This window comes from Hemicordylus capensis, chromosome 5 (assembly GCF_027244095.1).
Source record: "Hemicordylus capensis ecotype Gifberg chromosome 5, rHemCap1.1.pri, whole genome shotgun sequence".
Classification (NCBI taxonomy): Eukaryota; Metazoa; Chordata; class Lepidosauria; order Squamata; family Cordylidae; genus Hemicordylus; species Hemicordylus capensis.
The window spans coordinates 237,547,308-237,572,312 of NC_069661.1; the positions used below are offsets into that span (position 1 = coordinate 237,547,308).

The window sequence follows — 25,005 nt, forward strand, 5'->3', positions numbered from 1 at the left end:
TTCCTTGTGTAAACTGCTTTGGGAACTTTTGTTGAAAAACAGTATATACTGTTGTTGTTATTGTAGAAGTAGGAAATGAAGTACATAAAGTAGAGATCAGTTTCTCCCCAGTTAGGGCTGGCATATACAGAATATACTGTTGACAAAACAGTTTGTTACCACATTATGTTCTTCCCCCTTTCACAGCACATCTCTCTTCTTGTGCCTAATGACAGACCCCAAAGGGGGTCTAAGGTTTGCAGGGTTGAGACAATGTTATCAGCAGCCTCAGGTATGTGTAAACATGGATGCTAACAGCATGAGGTTCCAGAATTCTAAAGCAAGGTGCCCTGTCAAGTCCTTCCAATGTGTCCTTCAAACTGAAGTTCAGCACAGGAAATAAAGAGAGGAGCAGAATATATTGAGAGGCAATGGGCCACTGGAACCTTTTTGCTCTACTCAGGCATCTCCTGATACTCCATAAGTAGCTTCTGGCTGGACTGAAGCTACTTGGTTCCCCCTTCTGACATATTGTGCCAGCCTTGTGCCTGCACCACTCCTTTGAAGGGTATCATCCCCACTGCAATCAAAACTACCCAGGTCAAATTAGCAAAGTTCTATCCTTGGAGCAGAATATTACCCTTGACATAATTCCCCTTTAAGTAAGGAGAGAGTCACAATTCTTCATAGACAGATACATCTGCGATGACAAGGCAGGCCCATAATTCTGCTTGACAAATCTAAACTAAAAATGTTACACTTCAAGTTATGCTTCTCATGTGATTCCAAAGTGCCTTGTATTGTGAACTGTGCTGTAGTCCAATCTAATATGTGTCTGAGGCAAGTTAAAATCAGATCTTAAAACCATAATATTCAAAAAGCATTCATCCAAGCCCTGAACTTAAGTCCCTGTAGTAATAAGTCGAATCCAAAGCACAATCTGTGTAATCCATTTTATTTTCTTTACAAATGGATTATTGAAACCATTGTCCATCTGCTCTTGGAAAAGCACACTGAAAATGAAAACTATTTATTCTTTTTGCTGGTTTTAACAAAATACTTAAAATGATGCAGCCGTCTCCTAGAAGCACACAGAAGTATCATGGCCCAGTGCCAGCCTGCATCTACATCAAAGGCAAGAACAGCTAGAAACAAAAGGACTACATCTTCTAAAGCATATAATTTTATCATCTGCTGCCTGCTATGAATATTCTGGTCACAAAATAGAAAAATATCTGCTTACAAAAGGAGTTCTTTTTTTAAGAGAAAAATCTTACATCTTTCACATTTAGCAGACTGCTAAGAATGTGGGGCTTATGTTGCACATTGTGAGCACAATCCAGAGATCAGTGGAATCTTAACAATGCCCATTTGTTTGAAAGAGACTTCTGCTGAGCTCTACCTGGGTTGCCCCCCACATTTTTAAATGGCAAGTATACGCCTACAAAACATGGACGGGGAAGACATCTATTTACTTCCAAGGAAGGAACAGATATGGAGAGCTCTTAGATTCTTGGTATGCACACGTCATTTGGTTTCACCCTTCTCACCTGACCTTTTCAGACATAATGGCACTGTCCTGTGTGTCATACCATGATCTGAAAAATGTAACATGAGAAATGTTATTCTTTCCAAAGGCTGGAGACAGACAATATTTTGTTTAAAGAGAACTGAAGGCGGGATGAAAGAACCTTCACTGCCAATGAAGTAAACACTCATTTATTTTGCCTCTGGTCAAACAGGTTTTGTAAGTTTTTGAAGAACCTGCAGTAGCTATGGAAAGAGATAATTATGGAATGATTATCCACATCATGGGCATTAATGGCTCCGCTGTGTCATTTCCAACTCTCTAGAAAATCTCTTTGGCTCCAGCCAAAGCATTCACAGTAGCTTCAAGTTTTGAAACAACAGTCCTAGCCTGACACCTTGTGGCCAGCACTCTTTGTACAATAGTGCTGAGTAGCAGAAGTACTTTGCTAACTGAAAATCCCAGGAGCTTCTTACAGAGAGACAGACAGACACACACACACTGCAAAAAGGGAAACCAAACAGAAAATCTCAGTCTTTCTGCAAGCTGGCATACAGCCAGTGTAACAAAATTCTTATACTGTGTTTTGAATTAATCTTTACACTGTGACACTCCACCCCCTCCCCCGGAAGGCACAATCAGTTCCCACCCTTTCATTTCTTAGTACAGCACGTACTTGCCAAAGAGAATCAATTGAAGGTATGCCGAAAGCTAAAGACCACCCATTTCATGTGATCATTGTTTTTAAAAGGCAAGTCCAGGACATCATGTCTATTTAATTAAAAATGGTTTCACATGGGCTTTTTCAATGCTGTTTTTCTCACACTGACAAGGTAGGCATCATAGATTATACTGAGGAAATTGTCGTCATTCTGGAAAAGAAAAATAGGATTTGTTAATGTTTTATGTTTCAATTAACTGATTAAACTGTTTTATTATATAATCTTATGGTGTGTTTTTTAAAATTTATTTTACATCCCATGCTTCCTCCAAGGAGCCCAGAGCGGTGTACTCCATACTTAGGTTTCTCCTCACAACAACCCTGTGAAGTAGGTTAGGCTGAGAGAGAAGTGACTGGCCCAGAGTCAACCAGCAAGTATCATGGCTGAATGGGAATTTGAACTCGGGTCTCCCCAGTCCTAGTCCAGCACTCTAACCACTACACTACGCTGGCTCTCAGAGGTTGCTTTAAGCTGCCCTCAGAGGTTTTTAGTGGCATATACAACTAAAACAACAACAAATAATCTAAAAACTGAACAAACAAACAAATAAATAAATAATGGCGGGGCGGGGAGAGAGAAACTAAAGAAAAACAAGATTCCATATCTTTTAAACTTTCTAGCTATTCTGATTCACTATAGTGTGGTGCTGTGGCCCAGGTACCTATTTTTCAATTTGGAAACCCTGATTTAAATCTTTGTACACTTATAAAGTTCACTGACTTGTCTCACATGTTGCTCAAACATGCCAGGCTGAGCATTTTGGAGGAACAGCGGCTGATATCCAGAGCAACCTACCAGTAACGCACCAGGGAAGTACATCTGGGCTACAAAAGAGCAACCCCCACTATTGCTATGTATGCAACAGGGGGAACAAATTTTGACCATTTTCTCAAGCTCCAGAAGTGCTCTGTGTCACCCCAAAATATGTCCATCAGGGCTGCGTGACTGACACTGTGCAGTTAGGGAAGCTCTCTGTAGCATGGACACGTCTTCCTCGTGCACTACCCATAGGTTGCTCTGGATGTCAGTCACTATTGTAAGCAGGATTCCCACTTGAATTGGGAAGCATGAGCATTTCCTGGACAGAAATCAGCAAGTTCCAGTAATGGACGTTCACAGGAGACTACGGAGGGAAGATGAGGTGCTGCATCTAACCTGTCCAGCACCTGCACCAAGAAATAGTTATGAGCAATAATGGGGAGCTGGGGAGGGAGGCATTTTAGACCACAAAGGCCCAACAGTACAGCAACAACATGGTTATCAAAGAGCAACTCCTGTCCAAATGGACTAATTTCTCAACGTGGAGAAATAAAAACAGGTTGCTCACCTGTAACTGATGATCTGGTAGTGATCCGTTGACATTCATTAGAATGGATTCTGCGCCTGCACGGAAGCCTCTCGGTGTCGAGTTCTACAGCTCCTCTTCGGCGCCTGCGCCCCGCCCCACGTGACCACGTGGCTATTTAAGGAGGGAGGAAGAGCAGGCACCTCAGTTCCTTGGAGACCGCCGAAGCAGTCAAGTAAGCAGGTAAGTTCTACTATAGCCAGGTAAGTGCTACTGCGGAGGGGAGGTTCGGGAGGGTCTAATGGATGTCAACGGATCACTACCAGATCATCAGTTACAGGTGAGCAACCTGTTTATCTGGTTCGTGATCCGTTGAATCCATTAGAATGGGTGTTTAGTTAGCTCCAAAAGGAGGAGGGAGCAGTAGAGTTATTGTAGCACCCTTTTGAGAACAGCTCTTCCAAAATTCGCCTCCGCAGCAGACCTTAAGTCTATGGCATAGTGCTTTATAAAAGGTTGTTCAGAAGACCAAGTTGCCGCCTTACAAATGTCCTGAAACGATATGCCAGACAGATGAGCAGCAGAGGCACCATAAGCTCTCGTGGAATGCGCTTTGATAGAGCCTGGTGGCTGAACTTTCTGTATCGAGTATGCCAGACGGATGGTTTCGACAATCCAGTGGGACAGTCTCTGTCTGGACAACGCTCGTCCTTTGTTAACTCCCTTATAGGCGACAAAGAGTTTCTCTGATGAGTGGAACGGCTTTGTTTTTGAGAGATAAAAGAGAAGAGCTCTTTGAACATCCAAGGAGTGCAGAGCTTGTTCCAACGGGGTGGTTGGCGATCTAAAGAAGGTCGGAAGCACTATGTCTTGGTTGATGTGGAAGTTCGATACAATCTTTGGCAGAAAGGTGAGATCCGGCCGGAGGAGAACTTTATCCGGATAAAATCGTGCATGAGGAACATCCATGCAAAAGGCTGTGAGCTCGCTGACCCTTCGAGCTGTGGTGATGGCCACCAAGAAAGGGTACAGATTAGTGAGGCCTTTCAAGAAGCTCTTACAGGAGGGGTAGGAGAACACCGTCTTTCCATCCCAGCCGGGTTGTCGAGAAGAAAGTGCTGCTAGGTGTACTTTGATGGACACATTCGATAGTTTCACTGACTTCAAGGAAGTCAGATAGAGCAAGACTGCACAGATTGAAGCTTCTTTAGGGCGGAAAGAATGGCGAGAAGCGTAGGCGGCAATTTTTTTCCATTTGCTAGCATAGTTTTTCCTTGTAGATAGTTTACGCTGATTCAGCATGATATGCTTCAACAGTCGATCTTCCAAGCTGTTAGTTGTAGAGTGAGCACTTCCGGATGCAGAAGGTGCCCGTCTTCTTGAATCAGGAGGTCTGGGCGGTTCGGAAGTCTCTGATATGTCATAGCAAGTTTGAGTAGATGCGGAAACCACGCTTGGCGTGACCACCAAGGTGTTATCAGGATGCATCTTACTCGGCCCATTAGAAGACGAGCCACCACTCTGCTGACCAGCAGCAGCGGCGGGAACATGTAAATCCAGTGCGTAGACCAATCCATCTGAAAGGCATCTCCCAAGGATTGTGGGTCGTGGCCTGCTTTTGAGCAGTACAGTCTGCATTTCGTGTTTTGCGCTGTAGCAAATCAGTCGAGATCCGGGTGACCCCAGAGAAGGAATATCTTGTGTAGGTATGCGTCGTTCAGCTCCCATTCGTGTCGGGTGTCCATCGAGAATGAACGACTGAGGCCATCCGCTAGTATGTTGTCCTTGCCCCTGATGTGGATGGCAATTGTGGTGATGCTGTTTTTGATACACCAGTGCCAGATTTGAATGCTCAGGCCACACAGTGACCTGGAGGTTGTCCCTCCTTGCCTGTTCAAGTGGGCAATGGCGGCCGTGTTGTCCATCTGTGGTTGCACGACTCTGCCTCTCAGCATCGGGAGGAAGGCTTTCATGGCTTGGAACACTGCCAACAATTCCAAGAAGTTTATGTGGAACTGGCGCTGAGGTTGGGTCCACAGACCCTGTGCTATGGTGGAATTGCAATGGCCTCCCCAACCTTGCAGCGAAGCATCTGTTGTGACCCACACCGACAGGGTCTGTATCTGAAACGGCATCCCTCGGAGTAAATTGAAGTCCTTCATCCACCACGAGAGGGACCGTAGGATTGGTAGAGGTAGACGGAGTTGCATTGTCAGCACGTCCTTGCATAGGCAAAAAGAGGATAGGAACCACAGTTGCAGTTTTCGCATTTTCAGTCGAGTGTATCGCACTGTGGACTTGCGAGAGGCCATCAGGCCTAGTAACCGCTGTATCTGATGGGCTGACTGTATGGGATTGGTTTGAAATTCTTGAACCATTTGGGCAATGGTCCGGTAGCGATCTAATGGCAAGAACGCCCTCCCCGCGTTTGCATCTAGTATTGCTCCAATATACGAAATTGTGGATACTGGGGTCAGGTGAGACTTTTTCCAGTTGATTTGTATCTCCAGATCGTGAAGGAGGCTTATCATATAATGGATCTGCAAAAGTAATTCTTCTTTGTCTCTCGACGTCAGGAGCCAGTCGTCTAAGTACGGAAACAGCTTGAGGCCCCTTGTCCGCAAGTGAGCCACTACCACTGCCATGCATTTGGTGAATACAGGCGGGGTAGTGCACAGCCCGAACAGGAGGACTTGGTATTGATACACCGCTGCTCCTACTGTGAACCTCAGGAACTTTTGGTGGGTTGGCCGAATCCCTATATGAAAATAGGCATCTTTTAAGTCTAATGTTACAAGCCAGCGCTCCTGATGAAGCAGTGGTAGGATATCTTGTAGCGTTGTCATATGATACTTTTTCACTTGGATAAATTTGTTTAGATGCCTGAGGTCCATGATCTGTCTCATCCCGCCATATTTTTTCGGGATTTGGAAATATCGGGAGTAAAATCCTTCCCGACGTCTTGCCCATCGCACTGGGACTATCGCCCTTTTGAGTAGGAGTTCCTTCACTTCTTGAAGTAAGGCTGGTGATGCCTTGGTGAAGCGAAACACAGGTCGTTTCTTGAACTCTATCACATAGCCTGAAGTGACAATCTTTAATACCCATCAATCTGATGTTATGTGGCGCCATGCTTGTGCATGACTTGCCAATCTGATGTTGTTGTTGGCTAATAGACCCGGTTGGATGATGGAATGGACCGGGTGGACGAGCTCCCTGATGTTCTGGGAGGGGTAATAAGGCTGAGAGAGCAATAGAGGAAGAGAGTGTGATGGGCTGTCTTGAATCTCAGGGCCATTGTTTGGTGCCCTCAGCTTGTTTCCCGCATTGTGTGGGGGTATATTTACCCTTTTGTTGACCGAGGCGTTTGCCATACGGTTGGTAGGTCTTACGAAAGTCCCGGCGTTCTTGTGGCTTGTAGGATGAGCGGGAGCAGAAGTAGTTTCTTTGTTTATTAGGGTACGAGGTAGATGCAGAAGAGGTGAATGTTTTTGCCGTGAATTTTGATTTCTTCATCTTCTCCATAGTAGAATCCGTCTCTTCTGAGAATAGGCCCTTCCCATCAAATGGTAGGCCCTCTATCTTGTCCTTCATGTCTTGGTGTAAGGATGCAGATCTTAACCAGGCATGACGTCGGAGGGTGACTGCAGTGGTGATGGACCTCGATTCTGATTCCGCTAAGTGTTTAGCGGTGCTTAATTGCTGACACGTAAGGAGTGAACATGCACCTCACCCAGAGTAAACACAGATTGTGCGCATCTTGTGAGGGCAATTTTGCCTTGCACTTCTCACAGCGTTTAAAGGTCTTTTCCCCCTTAGGGGTATCCATAGCCAGAATAAAGTCTGCTATTTACAAATTCGCGGTACTTCAGAGCAGAATCTTTAAGCAGTCTGGATCAGTCACAATAAAGCAGGCCAATCCAGCATTAAAGTAGAATCACAAGGCAGAAGATTAAACAAGAATTCCAAGTCAAAGTCCATAAAATCAATAGTAGAACGTTGAAGAATTGAGGAACCAAACGAGGAGCCGCAGAAACCGGGAACTGATTTCCACGGCGGTCGCAAAGGAACTTAGGTGCCTGCTCTTCCTCCCGCCTTAAATAGCCACGTGGGGTGGGGCGCAGGCGCCGAAGAGGAGCTGTAGAACTCGACACCGAGAGGCTTCCGCGCAGGCGCAGAACCCATTCTAATGGATTCAACGGATCACAAACCAGATCAAAGGGAAGCACTATATTGTGAAAATCTATTCACACAATGCAACAATACTTGTTTTGAGTCTCTGCAGTGTCTTAGCCCTCTGGCTTAGAGATGGAAACAACCATCGAGGGAGAATACAGTCAGATGAGACGCTTTCTTGATTTTTACCTGGATCAGGTGTAGCAGCGTTTCCTGTAGCTGTAGTTTTGTCAGTGGGTTGCTGTTTGGGACAGATGGCTCTGGGTTCTGCATAGGCAGGAGAAGGTTAGTCGAGCTAGCAGCCGCTTCCTGGTTCACCGCTGGCAGCCATCCACTTTCACTTGGTTTGGGAGGTGCTGGGGCAGACTGACTAAACACCATGGGGGACATCAGTAGCGATGTAGTGACAGTAGTGGCAGGAATTTGCTGCGGTGAGATCACCTGCCCACACATAAGGAATGGTATATTATGTTTCCTTTCTGCATGTATCCAAGTGAACCACGCCTACGCATGGCATACTGACATCACATTAGATACGGGTGCAGTTATGGCCTTGATGGAAACCAGAGTGAGCCTCTCTGGAGCTCAGCTGGCAGTCCATCTGACAAGGTAGAAACATACCTCTGCAGCAGCAAAGCTGACTCTGGGATAAAGGCACTACTTCTGGCTTGATGCAACACTCAGGAAAGGGCCAAGATGGCTCATGAAGGCCAAAAAACCCTGGAAAAGATGGCGAGGAGGCGGCAAATGCCCCCAGAGCTAAAGGGAAAGACTTCTTTAATGGCGAGCAAGTCATTTGTAGTTGGATATATTAATGCAATGAGGAACTAAAACCCAGAGATGGCTGTATTTCTTGACAAGATGGTTGGGGGGAAAAATATACACACACACACACACACACACACACACTGCTGACTATAGAAGTAGGTTGAGGAGAATGAGCTCCCATGTAAAGTCTAGATGGAGTCTGGAGAGGACAGGATGAGCTAACTGGTATGCTCTCACTGAAGCTGATCCTCCTTACTTCAAAATGGAGAAAAACCAAGCAACCTTTACAAAAGGGTGGAGCTAAATGCACACTTGCATAACCTACTAGCCACTGCATGTGGCTGAATACAGGGAAATAGCCTACAGGCATCTACTGTATTGGGGCCATAGGAGACGTGACAGCAGCAGACCGTATGTCAGAATCAGGGGCTGCTGAATCCCTGATGGAAATTCTGCCAGTTGGGTCTCCTACTGTTACTGCAGTCCTAAGGGACCTGAAGGCCAAAACCTGGCAATAACCTGGCAATCCTAAGGGATCAATGAAGGCCAAAAAGCTATGAATTTCACATATTGATTTGCTCCAACCAGCCAATACCTTGGCTGCAGGCCTATAGTCAGAAACACTGGCAGGTTCTGAGTGGAAAAATCTACCAAAGTGTAAAAGCATCAAGCCTGCCATCTCATCATAGACCTGGCTGGTGTTATAATCCTCTTGCATCAGGTGTGTGTGTGTGTGTGTGTGTGTGTGTGTGTGTGTGTGTGACACACACACACACTTTTCCATATATACTCTTCTAAGTCATGGCTGTGTATGCACTGTCTTGAAATTCTGTGGCTAAGCAAACCAAATTCTGTGCCAAGAAAAGCTGGAATTTGAAACCTGTATAAATTGGGACAGATCTGCATGGTTGGTTTTTTCAAAATTACACTGCATTTAAAAAATCCTAGCCATAGGAAGAAACGATGAGCTATGCAGAGCACTAAAGTCCTGTCCTCCTGTCCCCAACCGTCTCTCTGGCCTCTGAGGATTTCTGCAGGCCTGGCCCACACACCTTTGAGCGTATCTTCACAGCCAGAAAGGCTAGAAACAGAATTCTTAGAAACGAAACCTGGGCTTTTCAGTAGGGGTGTGCACGGAACCGCGGAGCTGCAGTCCGGCACTGGGGTTGGGGGTTCCACACAAAACAGGGGGGGCTTTACTCACCCCTTCCATTAAACTGCCGTATTTTTTCTAGTAATCCGGCGGCAGGGTGCCGCCCGCTTCAATCTCCTCTCGGTGGTCCTCTTATCCATAATCGGGGCGGCAGGATCGCTCCCAGTCCCTGCCGCCCCTTCAAGTTGTCCCCCTCGGCTGGCGGCCGCCCCCTGAAGCTTCCCAGAGGTCCCCCGCCACCCCCTTCTTTTGAAATCTGCCCCCATTATAAAGAGGACGGCAGGAGAACTCCCTGCCGTCCCCTTCCCCCTTGCTGGCTAGGCTGCAAATGGCTTCCTAGAAGCTTACTTTACTTTAGCGAGCGGGTGGCGGGAGAACTCCCTGCCGTCCGCTTGCCTTGCCGGCTAGGCTGCAAATGGCTTCTAGGAAGCCATTTGCAGCCTAGCCGGCAAGGGGGAACGGGATGGCAGGGAGTTCTCCTGTTGTCCTCTTTATAATGGGGGCAGATTTCGAAAGAAGGGGGCAGCGGGGGACCTCTGGGAAGCTTCAGGGGGCGGCCGCCAGCCGAGGGGGACAGCTTGAAGGGGCGGCAGGGACTGGGAGCGATCCTGCCGCCCCAATTATGGATAAAAGGACCACCGAGAGGAGATTGAAGCGGGCGGCACCCTGCCGCCGGATTACTGGAAAAAATACGGCAGTTTAATGGAAGGGGTGAGTAAAGCCCCCCCGTTTTGTGTGGAACCCCCCACCTGAACCAAAACCACCCCGTGCCCGGACCGGTCTGGAGGCCTTTAGAATGGCCTCCGAACCGGTCCGTGCACATGACTACTTTTCAGAAAGCTGAATTCTGCATGCAGTACTCAGGGGTCAAGAAATATTGGCTTTGTTCACCAGCCAGACAAAAATTTTCCCCCAGCAGCCCAATTGCATGGCAGTGGTGCAGCTGCTGGCTTGGCTGCTGGCCTGGCACTCACTTGGACCAAATCCGAGTCCAACTTTCAGTATGCGTGATCATGCCAATGGCTTCCATGCATACGCAGCAGCCAGGTGAGTGAGTGCCAGGCCAGCAGCCGGGCCACTGCCACGCGGCCAGGCTGCTGGGGGGAGCACAGCTGCAGCTTTCCAGGAGGAAGCTTTTCCATACGGATAAGCTGCCAGCATCTTCTCATTGACTCTGAAAGGTGCCTCGCTCTTGCCACCCCGCCAGCGCCACCCGCCCTCACTAGCCGCCCTGTGCTTTATGACCTTTATTAAAAGCAACCTTGTACAGACACATAGCCACTTGAACCAGCACACTGGTTTGCAGACTGGTGGAACAGTCTGAATTGGGTCCGAACTGCGGAAAACGGTCCATACACACCCCTAGCCATCACCACACACTGTGGCAGAGAATTCCATAGATTAATTATGCACTGCATGAAGAAGTACTTCCTTTTGTAAGTCCTAAATTTCCCGGCAATGAGTTTCATGGAATGACCCCTGGTTCTAGTGTTGTGAGAGAAAGAGAGAGAAATTTATTTCCATTCTCTCCATACCATGATTAATTTTGTACACCTTTATCATGTCTCCCCTTAGTTGGCTTTTTTCTAAACGACAAAGCCCCAAATGTTGTAGACTTACCTTGTAAGGAAAGTGCTCTAGACCCCTGATAATCCAATTTGTATTTATGCAGCAAATTGCTATACAGTATATACATATTTGTATATAATTATATACACTTTAGGCTACTAAATGGTGGTTGAGGAATACCTGAGATATGCACCAACAACAATTTAATGCCTGGAGATTGGGTATCTTGTATGCTGTCTCTTTCTTTAGTGCATTTACTATTTTATTTAGCGCATTTTCATACCATCCCATATACAAATCTCTGGGCGGTTTACCATTTTAAAACGGAAGGAACAATTTAAAACATTAAATCAATTTAAACAGTTTCTGGATTCCTTTCTGAATTCCTTTGATAGATTCACCCTTCCCACCATAGCATTTTCCTTTAAGTGATTCCATGAGGTTCTGATGTATTTATAGAAGTCAATATCTGCTCAAGATATAACAGACTGGAGATTTAAGCAGAGTTTGTGTACTATGCTGCTGAACTAATGCATTCAGTCACTTGAGTCCAAGATTTCAGCCTTCAAGTTAAATTAAACAAATGTAGGCAAACAGGAGGCGAAGGTGCATTAAAGACCCAGTTGCTGGATCTGGCACAGACCTGCCTTTGCTAGACAGTGCAATTTATCAGAGAGCGTTAATTTGTTTTATCTAAAGCTAGGGTTCACTATGTGTAAGCTCACAGATGTACATTTGTGATCTATTCTGGAGAGCAGGCTGCCTATCATACCACTTTATACCATGGTCAGAAAGATCTAAGGCTTCAGCCTCTAGAGGCTGGGAAGACTAGAATGCTGTACCAGACATGCATAGCTCATTCTGCCAATCTCTATCAGCGGTGGGCATGCTCTGTACTAAAAGAAAGGCCAATACATAGCCTGAGAGGCTGGAGAAGTCATCTCTCTCTGCTCTAAGGGAGACGTTTCCAAAAGTTATTTTAGTGACAAGGAATTAAAAACTATGCCTTGATTATATTATGAGAGCTTCACAGACACAAAAAGCATACTTGGCTATACTAACCTGGGCTGCAGACAGTCAGCAGTTTCAAAGAGAGTTGCAAAGGTTTGAGAGAGGCATTGCTTCCCATGGTGCATACCAGGCCTGCACAACCTAAGGCCCAGGGGCTGGATCGGGCCCACAGGGACTTGTGTGCTGGCCCCCAGGAAGGAATATCCTGCAGCAACAGCAGGAGCCCCCAAGAGCTCTTGATCTTTCCCGCTGATGAGTTGTGGCAGTTCAATGCAGTTGGCCACTTTGGGACCAGATGTCCCCTGCCCCTGAACTGGAGCCCGCCAATACCATCGCTCTTTCCCCTCACCTCTCCCCCAGACTCCAGCCCTCTGCCCCCTTGCTTTTGTCAAATTCTTAAATAATTCATTTTAATGTAATAATTAATGTGCTGACTATGTTGCGGCCCTGCGCAACAAGTCATGGTTGAGTTGTGCCACCCGCCTGGTGTACACAGAGAAGCTTGGCTGCTCATACCAGCAGGTTTGTTGGGGGAAGGTCAATAACTCAGTGGAAGAGCACGCAGAAGGTTGCAAGTTCAATCCCTGACACGGCCTGTGGGCTTCTCAGAGGCATCTGGTGGGCCTCTGTGTGAACAGGATGCTGGGCTAGACTGTCCTTGGGCCTGATCCAGCAGGGCTGTTCTGATGTCCTTATCTTCAGGTGGGGCCGGGAATATCCATCCCAAACCCTGGAAGGCCGCTCCCTGTTAGCATAGACAATACTTAGCTAGAAGATGGACAAGTGGTGTGGCTCTGTATAAGGCAGCTTCCTATGTAACCTACCGCCAATTCCCCTGACGCTCAGGGGGCTGCAGGCAAGGGGAGGACAATCCCATTGGCACAAGCAGAAGGGGTGGGGTTGTAGCTCAGTGGTAGAGCATCAGCTTTGCATGCAGAAAGGGCCCAGGCTCAATTCCAGGCATCTCCAGATAGGGCTGGGAAATACTCCTGCCTGAAGCCCTGGAGAGTCATTGCCAGTCAGTGTAGACAGTTCTGAGCCCGATGGATTAATGGTTTAATTCGGTATAAAGCAGCTTTAAATTTTTTTAATAATGGGAGGACAGCTGGTCTTGTGGTAGCAAGCATGAATTGTCCTCTTTGCTAAGCAGGATCTGCCCTGGTTTGCATTTGAATGGGAAACTACATGTGAGCACTGCAAGGTGTTCCCCTTAGGGGATAGGGCTGCTCTGGGAAGAGCACCTGCCTGCTTGCATGCAGAAGGTTCTAAGTTCCCTCCCTGGCATCTCCAAGATAGGGCTGAGAGAGACTCCTGCGTGCAACCCTAGAGAAGCTGCTGCCAGTCTGTGAAGACAATACTGAGCTAGATGGACCAAGGGTCTGACTTGGTAGAAGGCAGCTTCCTATGCTCCTAGCTTCAGCCATGGTTCTTTGGATGCAAGCTATTGTTCTTTCGTCCTCCTATCACCTGTCTTCAAATAAGTCCTGCATGACAAGTGAACACTCCATGGGCGGTGGCAGCAATCCCTCTTTCAACTCTCTTCTCTTTTTCATTCTCTTCCCTTTCTGTTCCCCTTATTCTGGCACAATGTGTGGCCTCCTTTACAACTGCCGGCATGCATCTGTGGGGAAGCCTTCCTGCCATTCTGAAACGCGGCCCCTATTATGTTTCTGAAAGATCGTTTTCCTTGGCTTGCACATCCCACAGTGTAACGTGGGTGCTGCAGAATACCCCCGTGCCACTGCAGAGCTCTAACACACATAGTGACGGTGCTGTGCAAGAGGGCAGCACCAAAATGATTGACCTCTTGTGAGATCACACACCACACACTACTACTTTGAATGGGAATAATGGAAGTCGCTTGTAGCATGTGATCACCCAAGAGATCAGTTGTTCTAGTACCGCCTTCTTGTAGTGATGTGCATGGAACCGCAGAGCTGCAGTCTGGCACTGGGGTGGGGGTTCCTTTAAGGGCGAGGAGGAGGGTGTACTTACCCCTCCCGCCGCTTTCCCCCCTCTGGCGCGCCTTTTTTAGTTAGTAATTGGGGTGGCAGGACACCTCCCTGCTGCCCCTTCCCCCGCTTGGCTCCAAAAGGCTTCAGGAAGCTTTTTGCGCATGCACATCACGTCTCCGCGACATGCACGCGCGTGTGTGGCTGCACGCGCATCACGTTGCGGAGACGTGACCCGCGCACACATTACGTGCGCATGCGCAAAAGGCTTCCTGAAGCCTTTTGCAGCCCAGCAGGAGAAGGGGCGGCAGGGAGGAATCCTGTCGCCACAACTGCTAACTAAAAAAGGCACGCGGAGGGGGAAAAAGCGGTGGGAGGGATAAGTACACCCTCCCCCCACCCCAGTCCAGCTAAACTCCGAGCTGCCCATGTCCGGACCGGTCTGGAGGCCTGTCGAATGGCCTCCGGACCGGTCCGTGCACATCACTACCTTCCTGCACAGCACCACTGCCACGTGTGTTAGAGCCCCACAGAGGCATGGGCAGTTCTGCACTGCCCGTGTTATGCTGTGGGATAGGTAAGCAACTGTGGCTAGTTTTTCTGAACAGGCTGCCCAGGGTCTGTTCTTTGAACTGCTTGCCTGTGACCAGCTCCAACTTGATCACGGCTATGTGTTTTCTGGGCGGATTCAAGTGCAACTGTGTTCTGCTTTTGCTAATTGCTTTGGTAACAAGAATTTCCTCTCCACTGAGCCTCGCGCTGCAGTTTATAGCTCTTACACCATATGGAGATGTATCGCAAGCCAGTTGGAAACCAGGCCTAGAACAGCTCATGTTTACTGCTGAAAAAGTGCAAATTGCAGGTTCCCTTTTACTGAAGGGAAAAGTCCTTTAAAAACATAAGTCCTTTAAACACATCTTTGCTCAGTTCCTCCCTCAATATTCAAGATGTCATCTAGGTGGCAAGACATGTCTGGGGGACTCTGTAACATTTTCTCCACTCTCCTTTGAAAGTCAGTGGGAACAGATGCAGCACCAAAAGATAAACAATTACAGGGAACAGACTTTTGGGTGCATTTATCGTCAGGATGTGCTTTGGTTTGGTTAGCCTGTGCATCTGCAAGTATGATTATGCCAAGACTATTTAACTGAAATGTCTGTCCTTAGCAAGGGTGACAAACAAGTCTTCAGCTGACTGACAACACATTGCAGCACACAGTTAAGAATACTGCTCAGAAAGTCTTCACAGATTTGAAACGTCCTATATAATGAGCAGAGGTCAGACAGCCAATGTTTGGAATTGGGGAATCAGTAGTATGAACCAGGGATGTGCACGGAACCGGTCTGGAGACCCTTTACGGGCCTCCAAACTAGTTCAAACGGTGGGTGGTTCCAAAAGTTCGAAGGCAAGGTAGGGTGACGCTTTAAGGGTGGGGGGGGTGCACTTACCCTTCCTGCTGCTCTTCCCCCGCTGGCGCTCGGTTTTTCAAAAGTTCATGGGACAGAAGCATACCTCCCTGCCACCCCATTTACTGGAACTGAGCGGAAGTATCTGATGTGCCTGCATGCACCGGCACTAGTGCACGCATGTTGCGCCTACCTTATGCCCCCCCGCCTCCCTTTAAGGCAGGGAAAGCCACTCCTGGCCGCGCTGCTAATGCAGTGCTGGCCATTTAACTCCCGAACAGGGTTGCATGATCCCATTAGGGAGCTAAACCACACACCCTGCATCTGACATCAGGGAGGAGGGTATCGGGGCCACGAGGTGCGGCCCCTGAGGGGCAGCGGGCTGGGTTCTTTTGTACCCAGTCGCCTAACGATGGCTACACCCCTGCACAGCACCCAGTACGCTTCCAAAAGCATGCTCTCCAGTTTCCAGGGAACCTGGAGCACTGCTGAGCATGCTCACAGAAGTGCTCAGAGTGCCAGCATTCCTGGGGATTGTTGCTTCCCAAAGCTCCCAAGTCCTTACGAAGTACCTGGTAGGCACAATGCTTCTCCAGTTTATTCAGCACACTGCAGCAGCATCCCTTCTTGTCACTCTCCTCACCACACCCAATTTTGTTTTTAGGAGAAAGGAAGGAGAGTTGGGAGGCCTCTCTGTAATATTATCTATGACATCACTAGGAGCATGGAGAATCCTGGAGCTTAAAATAAGTTTGTGGTATAAAATGAGCTACTTCAGACCTTATTCAAACAGATCTCAAAGTAGCTTGTTTTAGGTGAGTCCCTTCCAAACTGGACCTGCAGAAGCTCACCCATCATTAGGTACAACAGACTTTGACATAATCAGTTTTCATAGTAAAGTCTGTTCTGACCAGATTTTCTAAAAATCACCATCTACTGTGTTTGTCACTGCATAAGGAACATGAGAACCTTCCAGAGCTAAGCAGATGGTAGTAAACAACCTTGTCTTAAATATCCCTGTGGCACATGTATATGCAGGAATAAAGAGTTTCAATGATTTCATCCTGTGACAATTCTGCGGTTACTGGCATCAGAACAAATAATCTCCTGTTAGGCTGTTCTGCATACCTTGTCTGGCAAGGTTGGTCCTCAAAAGCACAGAGCTGCAATTGCCTATCATTCCAGCATTTTTCTCTTTGCCAAGTTATTGAGTAGAGCTATCAACTATATGGCTGTAGGGTGGCCTTAGGGATCCCCAATGCTGCCTGCAACTCCCTTGCTACACAAACTATTCCACACAAATTACTGAACTGTGCTAGGGAGCTAATGCCTTCAACAGGTCAAAGGGGCTGAGTCAGCAGTGGCTGATACTGCCTGCCTCCGCATCAGGCTCTCTGACCGTTCTCTTTCTTAATTAGCAGTGTAGATCTCAATGAGTGTGGGGAAGACAGGAGTGCAGTGCTTTTAGAGCAAAGCAGAGTGGAATATGCATGTTCTTCATTTGTCTGTATTTACAGCCCAGAGGGAAGATGTGGAATGGGGAACAGTGACCACTGGAAAAGGAGATTTGGAGCTCTTCAGGCTAGCAAGACTGGTGGTGGTCAGGGAATGTCCATTTGTTTTGGCATGTGAAATGATTTCAGAGAGCAAAAAGTGGGGTGGGGGTGGGGTAAAGGTAAAGTGTGCCATCGAGTCGGTGTTGACTCCTGGCGACCACAGAGCCCTGTGGTTTTCTTTTGGAAGGATACAGGAGGGGTTTAACATTGCCTCCTCCCGCGTAGTATGAGATGATGCCTTTCAGCATCTTCCTGTATTGCTGCTGCCCAATATAGGTGTTTCCCATAGTCTGGGAAACATACCAGTAGGGATTTGAACTGGCAACCTCTGGCTTGATAATCAAGTCATTTCCCTGCTGTGCCATTCGGTGGCTTAGGGGGCGGTGGGAGGAGGCTTAAATAATGAAGAGTTTGAATAGACAAAGCTGCCTGTATTGTGTGCCCTGGCTGGCAGCAGTTCTCCAGGGTTCCATGTAAGGGTCTTTCCCATCCCTGTCTTGGGATGCCAGAGAGCAAACCTGGGATATTCTGCGTGCCAAATCTGGAGATTTGGGGAGTGATGGTGCTCAGGCCTGGCAGGGAGAGATCTAGCAATTGTGAGCATTGCTGGTGAAGGCATCTGAGAAGGCAAGATGTAAGACAGGGCTGCTCAACTTCGGCCCTCCTGCAGATGTTGGCCTAAAACCCCCATTATCCCTGGCTATTGACCACTGTGGCTAGGAATTATGGGAGTTGTAGTCCAAAAACAGCTGGGGGGCCAAAGTTGAGTGGGCCCAATATAGAAGGATAGCAGATTGGGGTTGACTGATTGGGGGAATTTTTAAAAAACGAACCACTGCTCCCACTACTGTCCCCATCAACAACAGTGATTTTTTTGTGAAAACATTTGGTTGTAGTGGCTGGGCATCTACTGGGTAGGAAACTTAGATCTCTGATCCATTTGAAATTGATACTCTTCTCTCTAGTGTTACACACTAATACAAGGGTTCTCAAGTCTGGATCCCCAGATATTGTTGGACTACAACGTCCATTGTCTCCAGCCACAAGGGCCTTCAGATGGGAGAAGGGAGCTTAAATACTGAAACTTCTGAACATATGAAGCTGTCTTCAGTCATTGTGGCTGGGGATGATGGGAGCTGTAGTCCAGCAACATCTGGGGACCCACCTTTGAGAGCCCCTGCACTAATACAACGAAGAAATGGAGCCGTGGGCAGGATTTCGCAGGCAAGAACAAGCTCGGTTCCTACTGGCAATAAACTAGCAGCATTCAACAAGACTGTAGAAGAGCAAAATATGATATTTTAAAGAAACTGTGGTTCCCAAGAGCAGGGTTAGCCTCCACCCATGGTGTCTTGAGTATACATACCCCTTTACTATCTCCCATATAAGTCAATAACTTCCATTGACTTCTATAGGAAAAAGTGAAGTGACCTTGTTGGAAAATAAAACCTTAGCCTCCACTATCTCTGTGTGTATGTAACACACAAGAGATCTCTGCAGTATACAGACCCTTTCTCTGATTTGACTCTCCCTGACATAATGATAGACATTTTGCTAATGATGTAGTAAACACTCAGCTATTTAACACTATGCATGAGCTTTGCTGTCCATGCTACACATTAACCAGTGAGCGTATTAAAATTTCACATCACCAAGTGATTATCAAATTCTGTCAACTGTTGTCTTCCATCTCATTTTAATTCAAAATGTCAAAAGCATCAACTTATTTTATTCCTCAAACACAGGGACAATGAGTCATCAATCGCAAGTTTTCTTGTTTTGACATCGCTTGTGTTTTTATACTTTCTATTAGTTCACATGATGGAGCTTAACTATAAACTCTATTTCCAACTGTATGCAATAGTTGGCTGTAGCCTGGGAAGGAGAGACTGGGGGAACAGCTGAAGGCTGAAAAGAGAAAGCCAAAGGCCAGGCCCTCACAAGTGGACAGGTTCCATTCATGCGAGGGGAAGATTTTGGAGAACTATTAAAGAGACTAACTTTGAAGTGGGGGCTATCCTGTTATAATTTATAAGTGCCTTTTAAAGAGATTTGTGAGTCAGAGCCTGGAAACAGCAAACCACGCAACCGTAGTATATCCCAGATGCCCTTATTTTTATGCCTTAAACTTATTCTTAAGAAATCCAGTACTGCTAGTATTCCATACAGACAAAACTAGGGAAGTCTGGACCAACTGAAAATGGGCTTCACTTGCCGCTCTCGCCATTACTAGCCCTCCCTTGCCAGTTTCTGCCATCATCACCAGCAAACAAAACAAAGCAAAATTTTTGTTTTGGGAGGAGAAAAGAAGAGAGAGAAAACCACCCATGATTCTGACAGGAAATTCTGTCCCTGAGCTTGGTTAGGAGCAGCATTTTCAACTGGGGGGGGGGCGGGGACAGGCAAGCTCCTGCCTGCAAGTGCCACTGCCCTCCTTATAGAGATAAGGGTTTTTTTGCGGGAACTGTTAGGGGAGGGGAGGCTGCACAAAAACCTGAAGTTGTTGTTGGTTTGGTTTTTTTAGCACTCAGAAGGAACACACAAAAAAAAATCCCCAAAGGCGTCTGAGGTAAGCTCAGGGAGGGTCCCTTCCATGCACCAAGATTATTTTCACCAACCCTGAAAGAGCAAGATGCACACTTGATTTTGAATGCTGGAAGTAGAACAAGCAGCCTGTTAGTCAAGACACTTGGAATCCAGGTTTGTTCAAAACTATGACTGCTTTACCTGAAAAAGAGGGGGCTGCTTTTCTGTGTTGGACACCTTGTCCATCCAGGAATCCAACGGTTTCAGAGTGGAGGTGCTCTGAGGGACCACAGGAAACTTAGCTGCCAAGGTTGGCCGGCTGGATACGTGCAGCTGTTGCTCCTGTTGCACAATCTGGAGTTTTTTCAAAAGCTCTTGTGGTGAAATTACTCCGGAATTGTTGGGCTGGTTTCCCGAGAGTGGAAGCGGCTGCCCGGGAAGTTTGGACGCTTCTTTACCGATGGCTGGAGGCCCCAAACCTTGGCCAGAGAGGGAGCCATTGAAATACATCAGGTGTGGCTGTGTCACGTTCCTTCCTTGGGCTACTGAGGAGACAGCGGGAGTCCTGCTGAAGACCGAGGCGGCTGAATTTGCTGGCCCTGCATCACTGGGCTCCATTTTTGACTGGCCTTGCAGTTGCTGCAACAGGCTCCGGGTGCTGGCCGCATCCTGGACTGAATGAGATGTCCTAAAGCTATGAGAAGCCACAGGCTGGAAGAGTCCGGTGAAAACGTCTCCCACAGAATGGATGTTGCCATTCTCACAGAGTCTGTTCTCAGGAAGTTCAGAGACCGGATGAAGTTCTGCCCCACGGACCATAAGTTTCTGAATGGCCGGACAAAGCTGCTTCTCTGCTGTGGGAGAATGCCTGTTGGGCTCCTCATAGGACAAAGAGCGCACAACACCCTGCCTCAGGGGAAAGTTTTCTTGGTGCTGTTTCTGGGTCCTCTCTGAGGTATCCTGGTATGGATTAGATTTTTCTTGCTTCCCAAAGAGCGTCGTTAGGGATAAATGTTGTGGTTCAGGGTCTATATTCTGTGAGGGAGAAAATAAGACCTGTTATAATAATAACAGAGGCAAATTAAATTGGCTAACAACATTAAAAGAAAGGAGAATAGCTGATGCCACTTTCTGTTCTCCTAGAGGAGTTTCTTGCCTTTCCATCATGAGGAAAAACAGTCTACAAAGTACCCAAAGCTGAATTCTCTGATAGACTTTTTTTCAGGCGATTGATAGGATTACAGGCTTTGTGACAAACTCAGGTCTGCAATCCAGGCTAGTGGAAAAGAGGTTAAGGAGGAAGTTGCAAGGGGGAAGTGGCAGATGGGGAGGGTTAAGTGCTTTCCTCTTACACACTGCTTATCCAATGCAAATTGCTCCATCCTGGCTGGAGAGTCAGTCTTGAGGTAGTGAGCATGGACTGTCCCCTTTGCTAAACAGGGCTAACCCTGGCTTCCATTTGGATGGCTGTCTACATGTGTACACTGTCTGCGGTAAGATATCCTCAGAGGAGGGGGCCATAGCTCAGTGTAGAACATCTGCTTGCATGCAAAAGGTCCCAGGTTCAATTCCCAGCATTTCCAAGTAGGGGTGAATAAAGATTTCTGCCTGAAACCTTGGACAACCACTGTCAGTCACTGTAGATAATACTGAGCCAGATAGACCAGTGGTCTGATTCAGTATAAGGAAGCTTCAAATGTTCCGGGCACAGTCTGAGGAGACAATGTGTTGGCTGGGGTTTCAGTACATGGGGTTCCCAGATAATGGACAGTTCCAACCTTACGAGATATGTATATGTATTTATCTTGAGACACTCAGCAGCTATACACCTGCACAACGCAAAGCTTGCAATGCCCATTCCTCTGTCACCATCTCACAATTCCCCCTATTGCAGGCACTGGGCCTTCCTCTCCCTTGATCACCTCTTAATAGAAACTTAAGATTTTGTTTAATGTATTTTTATTTCTTCTGTCTGTTTGTAGGGATGTACCAGAAGGTGCAAGATAAGTGACCTTTTGTTACAGCAGCATCTAAAAATAGCAGAGCTTCTCTACCTGCTTGCTGATCTTTCCTATAGAATTAACAACAACATACACCTTGTTTATTAAGCTTCATTTCAACAGCCTCATAGTATCCTTGCATTGATGAAGGGAATGTACTTGTTATAATATGCAGGGTTGGGTTGAGTTCAATCTTGTGTGATCGACTTCACACCCTGCAGCTGGAAATCTTGATAGTCCACTCCAATCTCTCCAACACACACATACAAACAAACACACAAACACACACGGACAAGAAACTGTACTGGTGCTGGATCAGGGCCGGTGTGAGAGCAGAACCAGAACTGGCATAGGTTTGGTGCAGAAAATGGCAAGCCTGCATAAAATCTTCCTGGCTGAATTCATAAAGTGCAGTGATGGAAACATGTGACGTAACATCACCACATAGCACATTTCCTGGTTCCCAGAGAAGCCAACAACATCAAGTGAGAATGGGGAACCACACATTCTAGTGACATCACATTCTGCACTTCCATAACTACAACGTACGAGTAGAGGAGGGGGAACTCGACACAGGTTGCTGTTATGTTTAGTTCTACCTGAAAAAGCAGTCAGAGCACCCTTTTCTTTTATTGTACAGAAAGGCTCCTATGCAATCTTTTTCTTAAGCCTGCTAAGCCTATAGCAGTAGTGTGATGCAACTGCTAAAAGCGCTAATGCAATTTTGGGCTACACCAACAAAAGAATAGTGCTCAGATCACAAGAAGTAATAGTTCCACTCTATTCTGTGCTGGTCAGCCTCACTTGGAATACCATGTCCAGTCCTGGGCACCTCATTTTAAGAAAGACATTGATAAACTGGAATAGGTTCAGAGGAGGCCAACTAAGATGGTGAAGAGTATGGAAATTAAACCCTATGAGGAACAGTTAAACACTGCTAACTAGGCAAAGAGGCACCTATTTAATGCAGTGATTCTCTTTATTTAACAGGGGGAGAGCAACTGGCCTATCCATCCCCAGCACAGCATCCCTCCAGTGGCTGTTGCTGGTGTCTATCTTGAGTTTCTTTTTAGACTGTGAACCCTTTGGGGACAGGAATCCATCTTATTTGTTTATTACTCCTCTATCTCAACCGCTTTGGATACTTTTATTTATTTATTGTTAAATTTATATACCGCCTTTCATTAAAACAATCTCAAGGCGGTTTTTGTTTAAAAAAATGGTATATAAATATTTGTTGTTTTTAAAGGAGCTGGATACATTTAGACTGGAGAAGAGAAGATGAAGATGAGATATGAGAGCGGTCTCCAGATCATCTGGAGTTGTCACACAGAAGAAGAAACAGACTTGTTCTTTGTTGCTCCCGAGGGCAGGACTGGAACCAATGGGTTGAAATTACAATGAAGCAGATTCAGGCTAGAGATAAGGTGGAATTTCTTAACTGTAAGAGCTGGAAGACAATGGAACAGCCTGCCTTGCACAGTGGTGGGCTCTCTTTTTCAAACAGGATAGATGATCATCTGTTAGGAATGATGTACAAGTTTCCTTTGCTGAGCAGGAGGTTACTAGAAGACTGCTAAGGTCCTTTTCTATTTTAAAATTCTAGGATTCAAAGAGTCAGGAGTGTAAATACAATACTGTACCTGGATTTGTTGAGGTATACATTGATGCTGAGTTTCACTGGGCTTCACTGGGATCGGTTTGATTAAGTTGGGGTTGTCATATATAGCAGAAGAGCTGGTTATTTGTTTTGGTTCTGAGCACGTCTTACACTAAAACACACAAACAATATTTTGGATATTAAATTTTGGATTAAAGCTACAATGTTTTCCCCAAAAACAATGTTTCTTCTCTAGTGCACCATCCTAATAAAAACAAAAATAGTTAAATTTGAGAAAAGAAAACAACTGGCAAATTGACAATGATCATGAGGATCGAGCATACTTGAAGGAGAACATTATTTGATTTTCAAGGAACACAAGCACATGCAACGTACAAACATAAATACAGGAAATATAAATGTGAGATGTTTATAGCCTCTTCACTCTGCATGTAACCTACAAATACATACTAAAAGCTAGGTATCAATTTACAAACAGGAAAGTAGGTTCAAGTAGCAGTGGCCTCAGGTTCAAGGCAGTACACCACCCTAGATATTAATAATGGATCATCTTTGAAATTGGAAAAGAAACGCCAATATAAATTTGCATTCATATACCCAAGCCAATAGTATAAATGTGCTAGTGTCTCACAAGGTTCCCATAATAGTTCTAGTCTGTTTCACATCCACATGGGTAAATTTTAGAAAAAGCTAAGAAACCTGGATGAATCATCTCTTTGTTAGATGACATTCAGAGAAACATCCCCACTGGAGAGCAAAACTGAGAGATATTAAAAGACATAATGTGGATCCTGAGGGAGGCATGCTTCAGAATCAATGGGGGAAAGGCACAGAAACGTAAACAATAATATTTCTGGGATACATATAAGAACTGGAGAGAGGGTAGTGAAAAGGCAAAGAGATGACTAGGCCCCTTCTTCCTGCTGATGCATCCGCAATGTAGATTGTGAGCTTCTCTAGAGAGCTCATTCTGGAGTTCATCAAGGTTGCTGCTCCTCTATATAGGCTCTTGAAAAAGGGTGTTCCAAGGGTGTCCCTTGGGTTTGAAGTGAAAATTGCCATGCAAGGACAGAAGAACTGTATTACTGTACCAGGTAACATCAAACCTCACAGAACTGGCTATGGACATTGAAGGGATTTTTATCACAGCAGACACAAAGAGGGGACTCCAAAACCCTTGTTTATGAATCCAGGCTGCTCTACAGTGGAGCAAAAGTATCAAAGCTAAATATATGTTTCTATATGAACAAAAAACCTTTCTGAAGTGGGGGGGGGAACATTCTTCCTTTGCTTTTATATGATGTACAAATATATCACAGTATCTCAAAAGAGGCAGTACTTCCTGTGTGAGAGAAAAGGAAGAATGCCTCTTCTATGAAGGTATCTGCTATCCGTGGACTTGTACGGACCTACATTCAGTTACTACTAGGCTCCTGCACCCCAGCGATGGCAGTAGGAGGGACAGCTGATTCCCATGCATAGTCCTCTTATCAGGTAATGATTGGGAGAAGCTGCCAGAGGCCTGGTATAGGTGGGATGGGAGGATTTCAAAGTGTATACCTTCGTGTGCCCACAATCACAAAAAAAAGAAGAAGAAGAAGATTGGAAGAACCAGCTTAAAGCATACCAAAGAGAAACAGGTTAGAATACCACCACAATTAGGAAATACATACCTAAGATGGATCTGGCTCTTGGGGACAAAATCACTTTGGAGCTCAGGAGGCTGGACATTTGGTTAACCCAGGGGTTCCCA

General features: G+C 46.3%; 1 protein-coding gene and 1 long non-coding RNA gene across 9 annotated transcripts in view; one reads left to right on the forward strand and one right to left on the reverse strand.

Annotated features, from left to right (window-relative positions):
- The window catches only part of LOC128326994 (uncharacterized), a 40,148-nt gene that overhangs the window by 5,952 nt on the left and 9,191 nt on the right, over window positions 1-25,005 (forward strand). The window lies entirely within an intron of this gene.
- DCP1B (decapping mRNA 1B) overlaps window positions 919-25,005 on the reverse strand; it is a 65,376-nt gene continuing 41,289 nt past the window's right edge. For all 8 annotated transcript variants that reach the window (XM_053255020.1, XM_053255021.1, XM_053255027.1 and 5 more), the window contains 4 exons: window positions 23,275-23,403; window positions 19,833-20,666; window positions 7,880-8,131; window positions 919-2,379 (listed from right to left, as the gene is read on the reverse strand). In XM_053255020.1, the coding sequence (XP_053110995.1) occupies window positions 2,299-2,379; window positions 7,880-8,131; window positions 19,833-20,666; window positions 23,275-23,403 (1,296 nt within the window). In that variant the 3' untranslated portion in view covers window positions 919-2,298. The remainder of the gene's footprint in view (window positions 2,380-7,879; window positions 8,132-19,832; window positions 20,667-23,274; window positions 23,404-25,005) is intronic.